Source organism: Hemicordylus capensis, chromosome 5, assembly GCF_027244095.1.
Source record: "Hemicordylus capensis ecotype Gifberg chromosome 5, rHemCap1.1.pri, whole genome shotgun sequence".
NCBI lineage: Eukaryota > Metazoa > Chordata > Lepidosauria > Squamata > Cordylidae > Hemicordylus > Hemicordylus capensis.
This window is the reverse complement of record NC_069661.1, coordinates 22,570,423-22,586,020: the sequence shown is the minus strand read 5'-3', so window position 1 is coordinate 22,586,020 and position 15,598 is coordinate 22,570,423. Positions and strand designations below refer to the sequence as shown.

Genomic DNA, 15,598 nt, shown 5'->3' with positions numbered 1-15,598 from the left:
ATGTATGTGTCAAGTGGACCACAGGCAGAGTGAACTGGCCTGGTGGGTAGGAGGAAATCTGCACTCTCAGTGTGCCTTTGGCCTGTCTTGCACAAACAGCAGAACCAGGTGGAAAAAGGGACTGTACCACTTCAGGCTGCAGGTGGGGAAACTGCATATTTGAATGCTCCTTTAGGAAGCAGGACTTTGCAAAGCTTGAGAGATTATATATCAAATCTGAAGTGAAACAGGCACTATTCAGCTTGAATTGAACTGCTGTCCAGTTCAGGTCAAAAGGAATAGAACTGGGCAGAATAAGGCCCAAGTAGATTAGATTCAGATTCAGCCTCCAGCACCCTTAAGATCCTACTCCCCCCCCACACCACACACACACACACACACACCCCTTACCAGGTTGGTCCTGTGTCCTCCATGCAGTCCAAGGGAAAGCACAGATTCTTCTGGATAGGGTTGTGCAAATAGATTTGTACCCGAATCTAGCTGATTCAGGTGATTTTGAGACAAAACAAATAATCCCTGTGGTCCATTGGCCAGATTTGGATCCAAATCGAATCACACCTGATTAGATTCGAATCGATTTGAGATTCAGATCCCTCTTATTAATTTCCCCAGATTCCCAGCTTTCATTTTTTTAAAAAAGCTAAGCTTTTGTAGAAGTAGAGTTATGGAGCAAAATGTGTGGTCACTATTTTTAAGTGTTCGGATTATTTGGTGTATAATAAATTTGGTGCCCCTAGGACCTTGTTAAGTGGTCCAAATCGGTCCAAATCCAAATTGAATCGAAGCAAATACAAATCGAATCTCGGGGGAGGTGGGGGGTGGAGTAGATTTGGACACACACAAAATCAGGGGTGATTTGTTTGGGGCACAAATCGAATAAAAAAAATTGGTTTGTGCACATCCCTACTTCTGGATACTGTAGTCTTTTCAGAGACTGTGCCCAGATCCCATATTGAAGAGAATGTCTGCTTTACTATGAACCCCATAGCCCACTGAGATCATCCCGAGAGATCCATCTACAGTTGCCACCTGTTTGTCTGGTGGCTGCTCTGGGACGGGCCTTCTCTGTTGCCCCCCTGAGGCTATGGAACGCTCTCCCTGCTGAAATAAGAGCCTCCCCATCTCTGACAGCTTTTTAGAGTTTATTTATTCACCCAAGAGTTTTAACTGGAATTGTGGTTTTAAATTGTTTTAAAGTTTAGTTTTATGTTGTTGTAAACCTGTCCAGAGACATGGGTTTGGGGCAGCGTACAAATATAATAAAGAAAAACCCAGCAACCCTTCAGATCGGCCTGAACCAAACTGCTCCCTTGAAGCACCAAGTTGAACTCGAGGCACTCAAAGAACTGAAGCACACTCCAAACCGACTCCCTTCTCACTGCTGTAGCATAGACATTTAGGAGAGGATTCGGGTAGAATATTTTGTGTGTGTGTGTTTTAAAAAATTTTTTACATACAGGGTAAAGTGTGTGTGTCTATGTTTGTGTGTGTGTGTACCCACACACACACCACCTGCTCCTGCTGTCTGAAATGGTATTGTCCCCTCTACCAACTTAGGATTCTTCCTCATTTTCTACACTCACAGAAGTTAATCCAAACTGGGGCCTTAACCTCCTGGTCCAGGTATTAAAAAAATTGTAAGGCCTCATCCATATTGGTCATATTTTTTACCATTTACTTAATGGTTTTACTAAACATCTCTTGGAGAGAATTTATTTTTTCTTTAAGGAAGCCAGCTGCAACATCTGAAGGAAACATTAAATTTATTGCATAATACCGGGCTATGTACACACACACATAGAAAATAAACATTTGATAGAGCTGTATTTAATGCTGTATTACAAAGAGGCTGATCAGCTACCAAAGTAGCAAAACCAGTCTGTTTATTTTTTAAAAGCCCCCAGGGCCTTCACAGCCTTTCATCAGTAGGTGCAAAATATGGTTTAATGCTATGATGAAACAAGGTACCTAAACAGTGCAGCCCCAACCCAAAGAAAGTTAAAATTGTGAGCAAGTCCCATTGAAACCAAAAGAACAATTCCACTGGGGCCTGCTCACGTGCCATTGGCTTTCTATGGGTCTCTGGCATGACTAAACCTTAGCCAGAGTGGGGCCACCATGTTACATAAATAAATCCATGTTCCCATAGTGGGGATTTGAGCCAAGGTTTACCCTGGATCATGGGAAACAAAGCGGGGTTCATCATGACATTTGGGTGAAGGGGTCGTTTCGAGGGATGGCTTGAGGAGGGGACACCAGAAAACTGCTTCATCAGTTTACGACCTCACCCCCTAGGGTAAACAATGTGTGGCAGGCCCCAAGGAGGCGTGAAGGTGGTGGGGGCACTGGTTATTTCCAGGGGAAGACAGGTGGACCTCGAGCTGAGTAACATCATCCAGAAGTGTGGCAGTGCATCCAGTGCCTTGTGTGCCTTGTTGAGGTGAAGTTGGGTGTGACTGGAGAGCAGAGGAGGTTGAGCAGGGCCTTGCAACGGACTCCCAGCTGCATGTGCAGTGCAGGGAAGGGGAAGACGGATTGTGCTGAGAGACTGTGCCGGAAGATTGCCTTTAGAATCCTGTCCCCGAACAGAAAGAGATGCTGGCAACACAGTACACTGCATTCAAGCACGTAACACCCCTCACCTCCACCTCCTTCCGTCTCCCTATATTCTTCGGGAGAGAAAGCAGAAAATGGAGACCTCTTTGCGCTCCAGCTCTCGATTCGTAAAATCTTCATCATGCCGCCCCCGTCCAGGGCTAACCTCTGTGTGGAAGGACAGTCTTAAGATCATATCTATATCTAGAACACAGTTATCGGGTGCCATTCAGGAAACAAGGCAAAAATTTCTGGTTTTACCACAGAACTCATCTGTGGCTGTGGGAGCCAAGCGATAGCCGGGAGAAGAACTTGGTGAATATTTGGTGCGTGGGGTGGGGAGGAATGGAAAGGGAATTGGGGGAGGGCAGTAGGGAGGACAGTTCCCCCTGGTTATCACAGACTATCTTTGGAAATGCAGAGCTATCTCAAAAGGCTGACGACAGTTTTGACAGGAGTTGGGAGGAGAGGGAGGGGAGAAAGAGACTTTTTAAAAATAGCTTCAGTCAATAGATGCAAGCTATTTTGTTTGAGAGAGATTGAACCCATCCCAGCTGAAGCCCCTGGGAATGCTGACAGGGCTGCGGTCCTATGCTCTCTTTCTCAACCCCACTGCCCCCACACTGAGCATCCGTGACCTATTGCCTTACAAAAATAAAAACAAGACAATATTTTCTTCTATACAGAATTGTCCATGTTGGTGGTGGGCCTCCCCTCAGGCCAAGCTGAAGCCCTCGTAGTGGTCGATGGCTTGAGTCAGCCGCGTGCTCAGGATGTCTTTGCTGCTGTACTTGGGCAGGTCGAGAAGGTTGTAGCAGGTATGGGCCACGGGCAGGTACTGCTCCCCACTGGACGTGGACTGGATGACGATGCGCAAACTCGACATGCCGTAGATGGGGATGCGGTCGCTGCCGGTCAGAAACACTGCGAGAGAATGAGAGCGAGAGAGACTCTGTTGAGCAGCTGAACCAGTCCACAAGCTGGGACCAGCAATGTTGGCCCTCGATGCCATCTCAGGGGTCAGAGAGATTTTTGGCAACGTCTACCTAATGGCAAGCCGGAGGTTGCTGGTTCGAATCCCTGCTGGTATGTTTCCCGGACTATTGGAAACACCTATTATCAGGCAGCAGCGATATTGCAAGATGCTGAAAGGCATAATCTCACACTGCGTGGGAGGAGGCAATGGTAAACCTCTCCTGTATTCTACCAAAGGAAAACCACAGGGCTCTATGGCCACCAGGAGTTGACCCCGACTTGACAGCACACTTTACTTTACACCCCCCCGCCCCCAAGATGGAAAAGAGGCAATAGCGTTGTTGCAGTTGCAGCTTTCTGTGTGCTGCCCCCCGCATCTTTATCCCTACCCTCACAGGGTAAAACTGCAGACATTTCTGCACAGAGGAAAGACCTTAGTGTTAGGGCAACAACGAACAAATCTCTCTCCATGAAGTACTCTTCGGAGGACATTCCTGCCAATTTTAATTTCCATTCCTCTGACAACACTGATTAAATTGTATAGCAGTTTTTGTGTTTTAAAAACTTTTTAAAGCTCTTAAAACATTATTGCACATTTGGCTGCTGCACGCCCAATGGCCAGGGCAATAAAAGCATGATCACACACTGAAAGGATTGCAATGCTATCACCTATTTTCCAGCTCTAGAGCTGCAAACCTTGTCAAAAATCACAATGAGCGTTCATCCCCCCAGATGGTGCTAACCACCCCAAGCTGGCTCATGTTGAGAAGGTTCATCCAGAACCTTCTGTTCTGGATGGAGATATTAAACAGACATTCAAGGAGGCTGCACTTCCCCTGAAGGGGAAAAAAAATCAAGTTTACAGCTTAGGGGTGCCGCTGGACTTTGTTTTATCCAGGGTTGGTTTGCCAAATGAGAGCCCCACCTAGAGGGAGAGACGTTTGCTTCAGTTAGCCACACACTGGTTACATCCAGACTAGACTTCTGCACTGTGGTGTATGTGGGGCTGCCTCTGAAGGTGGTTCAGAAAACAGAGCCGCTTTTACCACAGCACTGGTGAGCAGGAACAAATGGACCAAGGGACAGCACCGGTACATGGCCAGGGTGAGATGAAGGGTGTATTTCAACTAGTCGACGTTTTCTGCTCTTTCTCCAAGTGACTGGCCCAGGTGTTGAAAAATGCAATTAGACCAACAAAGAGGCAAATGGGGTGGGGTGGTGGGATGGTGTCACATGTTGCTTTGGAAGCTTAGTTCTTGAAGGGACATAGGAAGCTGCCATATATGGAGTCAGACCATAGGTCCATCTTGCTCAGTATTGTCTACATAGACTGGCAGCAGCTTCTCCAAGGTTGCAGGCAGGAGTCTGTCTCAGCCCTATCTTGGAGATGCCAGGGAAGGAACTTGGAGCCTAGATGCTCTTCCCAGAGCGGCTCCATCCCCTAAGGGGAATATCTTAAAGAGCTCACACTTCTAGTCTCCCTTTCGTATGCAACCAGGGCGGATCCTGCTTAGCTTAAGGGAACAAGTCATGCTTGCTACCACAAGACCAGCTCTCTTCCGGACGTGGAAGCAGGGAGAACAGGATGGGGTGGGGAATCTGCTGCAAAGTCTGCCATGACCAAACTGGTGGATCTCCAACAAAATCACATGATAATGTCCTCTTGGACTATGCCACTCCAGACTGCAGGTTGGGGAAACCACAAATAACCCCACCCCCGTGTATAAACTTCCTGCAAGCGGAGGACATCAGAGAGGCCTAGTCCTGAAAACTTCATGATGTACTAGTTTTCTACATGCAGGCAGCATGGAGGCAAAATATGGAACAGGCACTTCCCACCACATCATTCACAGGCTTAGCCTCTACACTACAGCAAGTGAAAGAACAGCGCCATCTCGTGGAAGATGTCAAATATAATATTCCACCAGGCAGCGTCTGCCTTCGGTTGTCAGAATCACCACTCTGGATTAGGCTACAGCTCTAGTGCCAGAGGAAAACTGCCAATACCCTGAATTAGATACTTACATAGAAACTTCTTTTTCTTTTCCAGAGGAAACTCATGGAAAGCTTCCCAGAACATTCTCACAGTCGGGTGTGTCACTGAGTAGTCTCCCTTGTAAATGGCACTCTGAAGAAACAGTCACAAATTTTAAAACTCATTTTTAAGAACTCACAATCAACAACAATAATCATAACTTGAGAATGCAAGTCCAAATAATCATGTTCTCACAGATGGCCCACAAATGTTGCTAAATCTCTGTACATTGCTATTTAGAGATGTAGCAGGCATTCCAAAATTGTTGGATACTGCAATGTTTTACAAAAGGGGGTGAAATTGCAACTCCCGCCCCTCAATGTGCTAGATTATCTGTGCACCAACAACCTCGAAACATCACTGAACATATGATGCACCCTTCATACCCTTGGTCCATCCCACTCACTATTGTCTGCACTGCACTGACTCCAGGGTTTCAGCCAGGGCCTTCCCAGTCACAGGAACATAGGAAGCTGCCTTATACCAAGTCAGACCATCTAGCTCAGTATTGTCTACACCAGTGTTTCTCAACCACTGGTCCGTGGACCGGTGCCGATCTGCAAAGTGTTGGGTACCGGTCTGTGAGCCATCACTAATAAAAATCACCCTCACCCCAAAAATTAGCTGCCTGGAAGAGCTCCAGAAAGCTGCCCCAAATTGTTTTTTTTGGGGGGGGCTACCTGGGTGTGGGGTTGGGGGCAAGAGGGGCAACCCCCTTACTAACTGCTGGTCCAGGAAACTGTGCACGAGTAACATACCAGTCCATGACTCCAAAAATGTTGAGAAACACTGGTCTACACTGACCGGCAGCGGTTCCCCAAGGTGTCAAGCAGCAGTCTCTCCCAGCCCTACCTGGAGATGCCAGGGAGTGAATCTGAGACCTCCTGAATGAAAAGCAGATGATCTACCACCGAACTTCAGTACCATCCTCTAAGGTGAATATCTTAAGAGCAGACAGTGCTCATATGTCAGCCCATCCAAATGCAAATCCAGGCAGACTCTGCTTAGCAAAGGGGACAATGCATGCTTACTGCCGCAAGACCAGCTCTCTCGACCTATAGATTCCAAGGATTAGGTCTTAGAACTTCTATATGCAACGTGCGTGATCTACCACTGAGCAACCTGATTTTATCTATTTCTTGGTATCTATTCTTATCTATTTCTACTTGGTTTTATCTATTTCACTCTAGGTCTCTTACTCCTCACTTGTTTTGCTTTCCCTCCCACTATCTGGTCCCCTGTGTCACTTCTCCCCTTCTGGCTCTGTTCACTCTATGACACTCCAACTTCTCACCACCAGTATAGCAAAAACAGGATGAAAACGTAGGCTATAAATGTATTAAGTGAGGCCACAGCAGCCAGCGTAGGCAGGCAGAATGAAATATTATGGCACGGCATGACATCCAGGCCATATTATGCCGTGCCCTGGATTACGCTGAAGCAGCCACCTCTGAGGTCCTGTTGAGCTCATGCCTGAACTGTTGCTGTGTGTCTGCTTACCTCCTCCAGCTCCTTCCAGTTGTAGTTGCTGTTCCCTACTATCATGGCTCTCAACTCAGTGGGCTGGAACAGTTCCAAGACCTTTCCCCCACACACCTTCAGGAAGCCTGTGGAGAAAGCTTTGTACCACTCGTCTACTGAAAGGTTGAAGATGTAATTCACATAGGCATCGACAAATTCCTCCCTGAGGGATTGGAAAGAAGAAGCGAGGGGGAAGCAAGAGTAAGGGCACTGCACTTGAAGCCACTGGCTGACATCCAGACTAGGTTATGCACACCAGAGAATATTCTGAGCCTGCAAGAGGGGAGGGGGAATTTATGCCACTCCCCCTTCCTTCTGCAGCCCTCTGTGCTTCCTGGAAACATATCCCTGAGGGTCCTGCAACCCATTTTGGGGAAACAAAAAGGACTGAAACATGAAGGAGGCAGGGGCCGAATCAGCAAAAATCACCCTCCCCATGTCTGAAACATCATTCGGTGCATACCTTAATCGGGATGTCAGCAACGGAGTCTACCCAAACAAAATACATAAGTCCAAATGTTGCTTGCAAGAGCATCCAGTCAGATCCACATGAAAGCAACTGCCTTGTGCATTTAATACAAAACATGGGCACAGCTATTTTCTGCTGCCATTATGCATTCTTTCAGTAAGCAGGGTAAGAAGCAAGAATGCAAGAGAAGTTCTGCCTAGATCAAAAGCTCCATCGTCCAGCCTTCTGTTCCTCAGCAGTCCACAGCAGGGCATGCATAGCCCTCCCCTCAGTAACTGGTATTCAGTGGTATACTGCCTCTGAACATGGAGGCTCCACCTAGCTATCACAAAAAATAGCCACTGATAAGAGCTCTCCTCCACTGATTTGTCTATTCTCTTTTTTAAAACATCAAAGCTAGGAACCATCACTTGTGGCAAAATATTAGTTATACACTACATGAAACTTGCTTCTATCCTGAATCTCCTGCCCATTAATTTCATTCGGGGACTCCTTGCTCAAAGGATGTAGTACTTCCACAATACAGGCCTGCACAACCTGCAACCTATCAAACTGAATGCAGCTCCTGGGACTGCAAAAACAGTATTTTTTATTTATGAATTTATCAAATTTGTACACCGCCCTACACTTTAATCTCTGGGCGGTTTACAATAACATAAAACCAGTTAAAAACATATGCAAAAACTTAAAACAATTTAACAATTCAAAAATAAACCAGAGATTAAAACCCAAAAGTATGTTGCAGGTGTGTGTATGTGTGTGTCTTTGTACATGGGCGTTGTACAGCTTGATGGGTCACAAATTGTGCAGGCCCTAGTGCCTGGGAACTGAACATATCCCATCCAGCTACCATCATTCATGTGGCCATAATTGTTCCCTCTAACAGGGATCCCAAATGTTGTTGATTACAACACACAATAATCCCTAGCTACAATGGCCTTTGGCTGGGAATTATGGGGGTTGTAGTCAACATCTGGGAAATCCTGTTACAGGGAAGACTGACAATCACCACAGAGCCAGGCCTTCTCCAGCATGGAACCAAACACACCTGTTGTCCTTCTGCACTGCAATTTTGTCTCCACCAGGAACTAGGTTCTTCTGCTCTGCCACGCCGTAGCTTTCTCTGCATATCTGTTTTTCCCACCCAAAAAGAGACAACAGATTGCTTCATTCTGTATCTTATCAACACAGCTTTAAAACGAAAGACAAACAAGTAACAATCTTTTCCCACATGCTCACTGAAAGTGCTGCAGGGGAAAGAAGAGAGCTAAGAACAAGGGCATACGGCTTTTATTAAGAAGGATATTGAAAGGGGGGAAAGTGCACCGTTGGTGTAACCTGGATGCATGAGCAAAGGAGCCATCTCTCTGTGCAGCCCTGCTTCCAATGGGCCATACAGCCAAGCACCCATCCCACCTAGAAAGCCAAGAGCTCATCGCACTGAAAACAACACAAAACACAACAAAGACTCCATCTGCACGCAGATGTGCAGCCCATTTATTCCACCCTCCTTTAAAACTGTGAAGGCGTAGTCCCTTCTTACAGCTTACAGGGCCCAATGTGCAGAGAGAAGAAGAGTCCTGCAGCTGAAGGCTTTTATTTCCCGTGTCCAATTCCATCCTCCCGCTAAATAGGAAGTGAACATCCCTCCCTTGCAGTTTAAGGGATATTTTGTGTGCTGGGGTGGGAGAGAACTGGGCTAGGAAGGAAGGACACGGGGCCTCAAGCGTGTGTCTGTCAGCCCCATATCTCACTCCTCCCTCCCTACACACACTTTAGACTCTAGGCTGAAGGAAAGTCGCTTGTTCTCCAGATGCATCCATGGGGCAGAGCTCAGGTGTACCTCCCCTTCCCAGTGAACCTCATTTCCAATTCAGAGCCCCAAGCACACTCTTATGCATGCAAAACTCCGAGGGCTGCCTTATTCATTTCCCCGCAAGCTGCCTCTTCTACCAACATGGCGACAGCTCACTCATCATGCTACAGGGGCACTGCACGCACCCACTGGCGTTCCTACAGCCATAGCAAGTCGCTGATCATAGCCAATGAGGTGCAATCCAGAGAAAAGATACATGGGAATAATTTGCACTGAAGTCAGTCGGGTTTCAAAATGCTTTTTCTGTTTTGTGCCCACAGTGTGCATTTGATTAACAGATGCACAAAGACAGGGGTGGCGTCTCAGAGGGCATGAATACAAACAAACCTCTTCCAATCCAATAATTAATTGGGTTTTACTGTCAGTCAAGTCAAGTCAAGTTTATTTACAGTCAAAGACCAGAATTCAAAACATATGTACAAATAAGAATCAACAGTGCTTACAGCAGTTTGGTATAATGTCCCAAATAAACCCCAAGTTACGCGAGCTGGTCTACTATCTGATGCCTCGCTTTCCTAGCCACCACACAGAACTTGGCGACATTAGTCGTTATCTCCTCCTTGTGATCAGAAAGCAAGTAATTAACAAAAAATATGTGGTCTTACTGTAAAATATAGGCAGAATGTTTCTTCAACATCCTCCCCAGGGTAATCTAGAAGCTGTTGAAGACTCCTACAAATGAAAGAGACAGACAGACAGAGAGCAGGGAGGGAGGGAGAGAGATCAGCACTTTAAGATGAAAAGTTGTTTTGTGCACTGAATAAAAGCCTTCCCTTGTTAAAAACACTAAGGTTTTCTAGAACAAAATCTTAGGAATAATTGAGGAAGTTTGTGCTACAGAATTCCTACTGATCCAAAAATAGTTATTTGAGGATTTTAAAAGAATACAATCACAGGTGTTAATTTGGAATTATTGATTTATTCACTACGGTAAAAATATGTACAGCTTCATATTGGAAATGACTAGTACCTCCACCATGCATAGACTGATATAAACTTGTTTGGAATGTGACACTCTTAACCCAAATGCCTTGGGGGAGGTAAGAATCACAAACCAATTTCAGATTGGTGTTCAACTTATATAGCATTTCCCTTTGATAAATATGATGTACAATTGTACTATCTGGTTTTGAGGGGGGTTTTTTAATTGGATAATAATTCTATTGAATAAATAATTCTAATAAGTACATTCAAAGCTCCAAACGTATGGGGCAACAAGATTCCAATTCAAAATGTCATCGGAACCATACAAAGGATATTACAACAGAAGACTCATTCCTTCTTCAAGCAGCCTGTTTTTCATGTGGGCTACACCCATCTAGGTTCCACTTCCCCCCAACTCTGAACACTATTACAATCCTACACTGATTATTCATGCAAAATGTACAGGAAGACATACCCTTAAAGCTTCCTACCTTCCTTCCGTGGGAGACAGCTCCTTCAGGTCTTCTAAGCCGGGCTTCACGTTCAGGAGCTTCTTGTATAGAGCCAGCGGGAAGTGAAGATCTACCACAGTAAAGTTGTATATAGCCAGTCCACAGATTATGCCAATTAGATGAAACCAATTGTGCTCTACAAAACACTTCAGACATACAGAGGGAAAGAATCATCAATGGGAGGGAAGCGTAGACGTAGATCTAGAACGCTGCTAAACCCCTCCCCACAATCTTTCACATCCACCTCCCAGCATTACTTAGCAGGTACCCTAGTACATCAGTCACATGCATAAGCCAACAACTTACGGTATCTGAAAACCACAGCAGGTTCGATTCCGAGTAGCAGGTGAACATTCCATAGATGGGATTCAGGAGCTCTTTCAGCAGCAGAAGGAAAAATTCCTTTGTGACTCCACCAGCATCGACAGCCTCCTCACCATCAAAGATCACCTGCCACAGTGCACAAAACCACCTTTAACCACTTTTAACAGGGCTCTTGGGCTTTTGGAGCCGACTTGCCCCATTATGCACCAGGAAGGATGCATCCCTCCTGGTGCATAAGCAAGTGAGTCAGCTCCAAAAGCACTGAACTCTGTGCTACTGGAGTTGACTCGCTCCCTTTGGGCTATTTATGCCCATCAACAATGTATGTTGCTGCACTAGAGAGGAAGGAAGGCAAAAAAACAGAAATGCTCAGCATGGCAGCTTTGAAATAGCAAGAAAAGAAAAGAAAAGAAAAGAAAAGAAGGAAGCAAGGAAGTCTTTTTTTTTTTTTTTTTTTAAGGGCAGCATGCTTCAATTTGTTGTTCCTGAATGTAAATGTCCTTCCAACAAAGGTTGGGAGATAGCATATCTCAGAGCAAGATTATGCATGTTTGCAAAACAAGAACTATTATATTTGCCAGGAATTATAACAAACATTTATTGTTGTTAAGACTTTTAACTAACATTTTATTGTTGCTCCAATTTTAAAACAATGCTGTTTGATGTTCTTACTGTGTCATGGTTTCTGCATACTGACACCAAGTTTTCTATGTAGAAAGACTGGGCATAAGAACATAGGAAGCTGCCGTATACGGAGTCAGACCATTGGTCTATCTAGCTCAGTATTGTCTACATAGACTGGCAGCGGCTTCTCCAAGGTTGCAGGCAGGAATCTCTCTCAGCCCTATCTTGGAGAAGCCAGAGAGGGAACTTGAAACCTTCTGCTCTTCTCAGAGCAGCTCCATCCCTGGAGGCGAATATCTCACAGTGATCACACATCAAGTCTCCCATTTATATGCAACCAGGGCAGACCCTGCTTAGCGAGGGGGACAAGTCATGTTTGCTACCACAAGACCAGTGTGGGGCTGTACAAAGGAGCATTTAGCCACCTGATGGAAAATCATAACCAAGATGATCAGGGGCCTGGAGCACCTTTCTTATGAGGCAAGGCTACAATATTTCAGGCTTTTTAGTTTTGAAAAGAGGAAACTATGGGGAGACATGATAAAGGTGTATAAAATTATGCATGGAGTAGAGAGAGTGGACAGAGATTTTTCTCACTCTCTCACAATACTACAACCAGGGGTCATCCCATGAAATGGAAGGTCAGGAAATTTAGGACCGGCAAAAGGAAGTACTTTTTCACACAGCACATAATCATTCTATGAACTTCTCTACCATGGGATGTGGCGATAGCCACTAGCTTGGATGGCTTTCAAAGGGGCTTAGACAAATTTATGGAGGACAGGTCTATCAATGGCTACTAGTCTGCTGGCTATAGGCCACCTCCAGCCTCAGAGGCAAGATGCCTCTAAATACCTGTTGCAGGAGAGCAACAGCAGGAGAGAGGGCGTGCCTTCATCTCTTGCCTGTGGGCTTCCCAGGGGCATCTGGTAGACAACTGTGTGAAACAGGAGGCTGGACCAGATAGGCTTTGGGCCTGATCCAGCAAGGCTGTCCTTATAGTCTGAAGTGGCAGAATCCAGACGCAGGTTTGACCAACTCAGGGACAACCGTCTAGAGACATGAGTTGATTACTTGATGAAATAAAAACAAACCAATCCATACCCAAACACCCATTTCCTGTGAAACTGATCTGTAACCACCAGGCTCTTACCTTCAGAGGCTTTTTCAAGTCAATATCCGAATGGATGCTTAACTCTCTCAAGGCATCACCAACCAAATTGCTCCGACGGACGTGAAGGACTAGAAAAGGACTCCGAGCCAGGAGGGGCTCCAGGGTGAGAAGCATGAACACATTCTGCAAATTTGCTCCGCTGATGGCCACCTATAAACACATACAGAAGTCGGGGTTAGAGAGGCGGGAGCCGCCAGCTTTTTTCTCCCCCACCTGCTCCCCTTGCAGAGGAAACAAGCAGTTCTCAGAACAGCCATCTTGTAAAACGAGCTGCCAATCATGGATGGTCTCCTAGCTCCTGCCAGTTATTTGGGAATATTTTGACTGGGCCAGGAAGAATATTCATCTGGCCCCTCAAAGTATTTCTATCAGCACAAAGTGGTGGGGAAGGGAAGAAGCCACGTGCCTTCCCATGTGGAGTTTGCAGGAAAGATCCAAGAAGCAGCAGGCATCTGGTATATTGCATATGGATCTTAACTGCAACTTCCACACAGGTTTCTCAACCTGCTGCAATATTTTCCACATGTAGTCTTCCAAGGAAATTTTTCTTTGGAGGATTTAAAAAAAAAAAAAAAGAGTATATACATTACTTCAGAAGAAACTATAATAAGCCCTTCTCAAAGGAGAGGTAACTACGATTTGTACTAGTGCCATCTACTGGACAGTACACACCAGACTTGTTCTGGTTGGGGTTCTTGCCAAGCCAACTGCCGAATTCAGTCTTCATACAGCACTGCAAAAAGGTGGCCCCAAATTACACCTGCTTGTTTCCTCTATAAGTGCATTGTAAACATGCCCCAATGTAGTGATTAATGAGAGAAAGACTCACCCATGCTGAACTAATCACCACTCTAATTAGAGCCAAACTACACATTACATGGGAGAACCACAATTAGGTCTTTTTACTTTAAAGCAGACAGCAGTGTAGCATTTTGGATCAGGAAAGCAGCACTGGGGAACTTCCTTCCCCTCGTTGCTTTCCTGATCTAAATCACCCTCCCGAAGCTGCGGTCGGCCCTATAAAAGGGAGACATAAATCATTACAATGCCTGCAGCAGCTTTTGGGGAAATGGGCTTTAGGTAGGAGGAACAGCCTGGAGAGAAAAGATTAAACACCACCTTCCTCAGCAGACCTGCTCCTCATCCAATTCTGTCCCTCCCACATCTGGAAAGCCACAGACCTCTCACATAACATAGTTCAGCCCTCAGTTACGGAAACACACAATTATGCAGTGCTTTTCCTAAAGGCTCCGAGCACTGTCCTTAAGTAAGCTCAGCCATTCATAAGGCCACTCTGTAAGGTAAATCAGCTGCATTATGCCTCATATTACAAACGAGACCCCCAAAGAAGGGAGGAGGCTTGCTCAAGACCTCTGTCAATGCCTGAAGCTGGGCTGAAGCAGAGCTGAGAACCTGCCAGCACTGAGCTCATCTTAACCAGCACACGACATGGACTTTCATTTTCTTTCCAGGGATGAATACAATCATAGGTTGTTTCTAACATGAATGCAAGCACTGGTTTTAAAAGTGGAGGATGCTGCATCGTCAGCTTTCTAGTCTGAAAGCAAATGTAAGCAACAGCCTCTTCTCGGGCAATTCCAACTTTTCTCTAAGCCAGGGGTGGGCAGAATTCAGTCTTGCAAGATCTGCTTTTAAAAACGAGTACCCAGAGGCTCACCAATTACAGTCAGGCGCACAATAGTGTGGGGGGGCATACTCTTAGGAATAAGAAATGGGGTACCTCAGAGTACAGCCTCAGCCCAGAAAAGCATTTTTCAGAACCAGAACTATTCACAGTCCTTTCATGAGAAACATCACTGCCTGGGGTTCCCGTTTGCTGGTCAATGACCGAATAACTTATAACTAACTTCCTGGGGTTCCCTTCAGCTTTCTTCATTTCACCAACATAACTGGGGTGTGTGAGTGGTTGAGAAGCCTTGCTCTTAAATAGGGGGAGCTTTCCCAGACAGCAGGCTTCACCACGGGTTTTCTGCGAGTTCAAAGTTGCCCAAAAACACCGACGCAAAAAGTGGGTTTTTTTGAAACTTCCGATATAAATCAGGCTCCACTCTAACACAGGGTGAAAAACCCAAATTGTGTGTGAAGTGCTCCCTGATAGCTCGCAGGGACTTCGGGGTAAATTTGGCTGATATGTGAAAGCACACCTCCATTCCGTAGGAGGAGATACAAACTAAAAGCCAGGTGTGAAAAACTTCCTGGGAATCAAAAACTATGGATGATCTACTACATATTATCCAGAGATTTACCAGTAGATCCTGATCTACCTTCTACCTGCCCCTGATCACAGCAAAGAGGATTTCTGGATATCTGATCATTGCTAAACTGCATGCATAGCTGTGTCAAAATACGAAATATTTTTTTTTTAATTACTTCTTTCCTGTACAGGGAAAAGGCAAAAAAGGCAAGAAAAAAGACTTGCCAGATACCTGCATTTGCAGCTCAGCATCCGTCTGCAGCATCTTGGTCTTTGCTTGTGCATCAAAGATGAACGGGTACGAACACAGGGTCACGGCATCCTGGAAAGGAGGAGCAGTTCAGTTTAATGGAA

The 15,598-nt window shown here is 45.6% G+C and overlaps 1 protein-coding gene across 7 annotated transcripts in view; it reads right to left on the bottom strand.

Annotated features, from left to right (window-relative positions):
- Nucleotides 1-1,746: 1,746 nt before the first annotated feature.
- The window catches only part of HERC3 (HECT and RLD domain containing E3 ubiquitin protein ligase 3), a 102,299-nt gene continuing 88,447 nt past the window's right edge, over nucleotides 1,747-15,598 (bottom strand). For 6 of the 7 annotated variants that reach the window (XM_053254886.1, XM_053254887.1, XM_053254889.1 and 3 more), the window contains 9 exons: nucleotides 15,477-15,566; nucleotides 13,009-13,179; nucleotides 11,214-11,357; nucleotides 10,887-11,053; nucleotides 10,077-10,143; nucleotides 8,644-8,726; nucleotides 7,106-7,289; nucleotides 5,596-5,698; nucleotides 1,747-3,519 (listed from right to left, as the gene is read on the bottom strand). In XM_053254886.1, the coding sequence (XP_053110861.1) occupies nucleotides 3,311-3,519; nucleotides 5,596-5,698; nucleotides 7,106-7,289; nucleotides 8,644-8,726; nucleotides 10,077-10,143; nucleotides 10,887-11,053; nucleotides 11,214-11,357; nucleotides 13,009-13,179; nucleotides 15,477-15,566 (1,218 nt within the window). In that variant the 3' untranslated portion in view covers nucleotides 1,747-3,310. Of the gene's footprint in view, nucleotides 3,520-5,595; nucleotides 5,699-7,105; nucleotides 7,290-8,643; nucleotides 8,740-10,076; nucleotides 10,144-10,886; nucleotides 11,054-11,213; nucleotides 11,358-13,008; nucleotides 13,180-15,476; nucleotides 15,567-15,598 lie in introns of those variants that run through there. The other variant, XR_008308362.1, reaches the window with a different exon arrangement.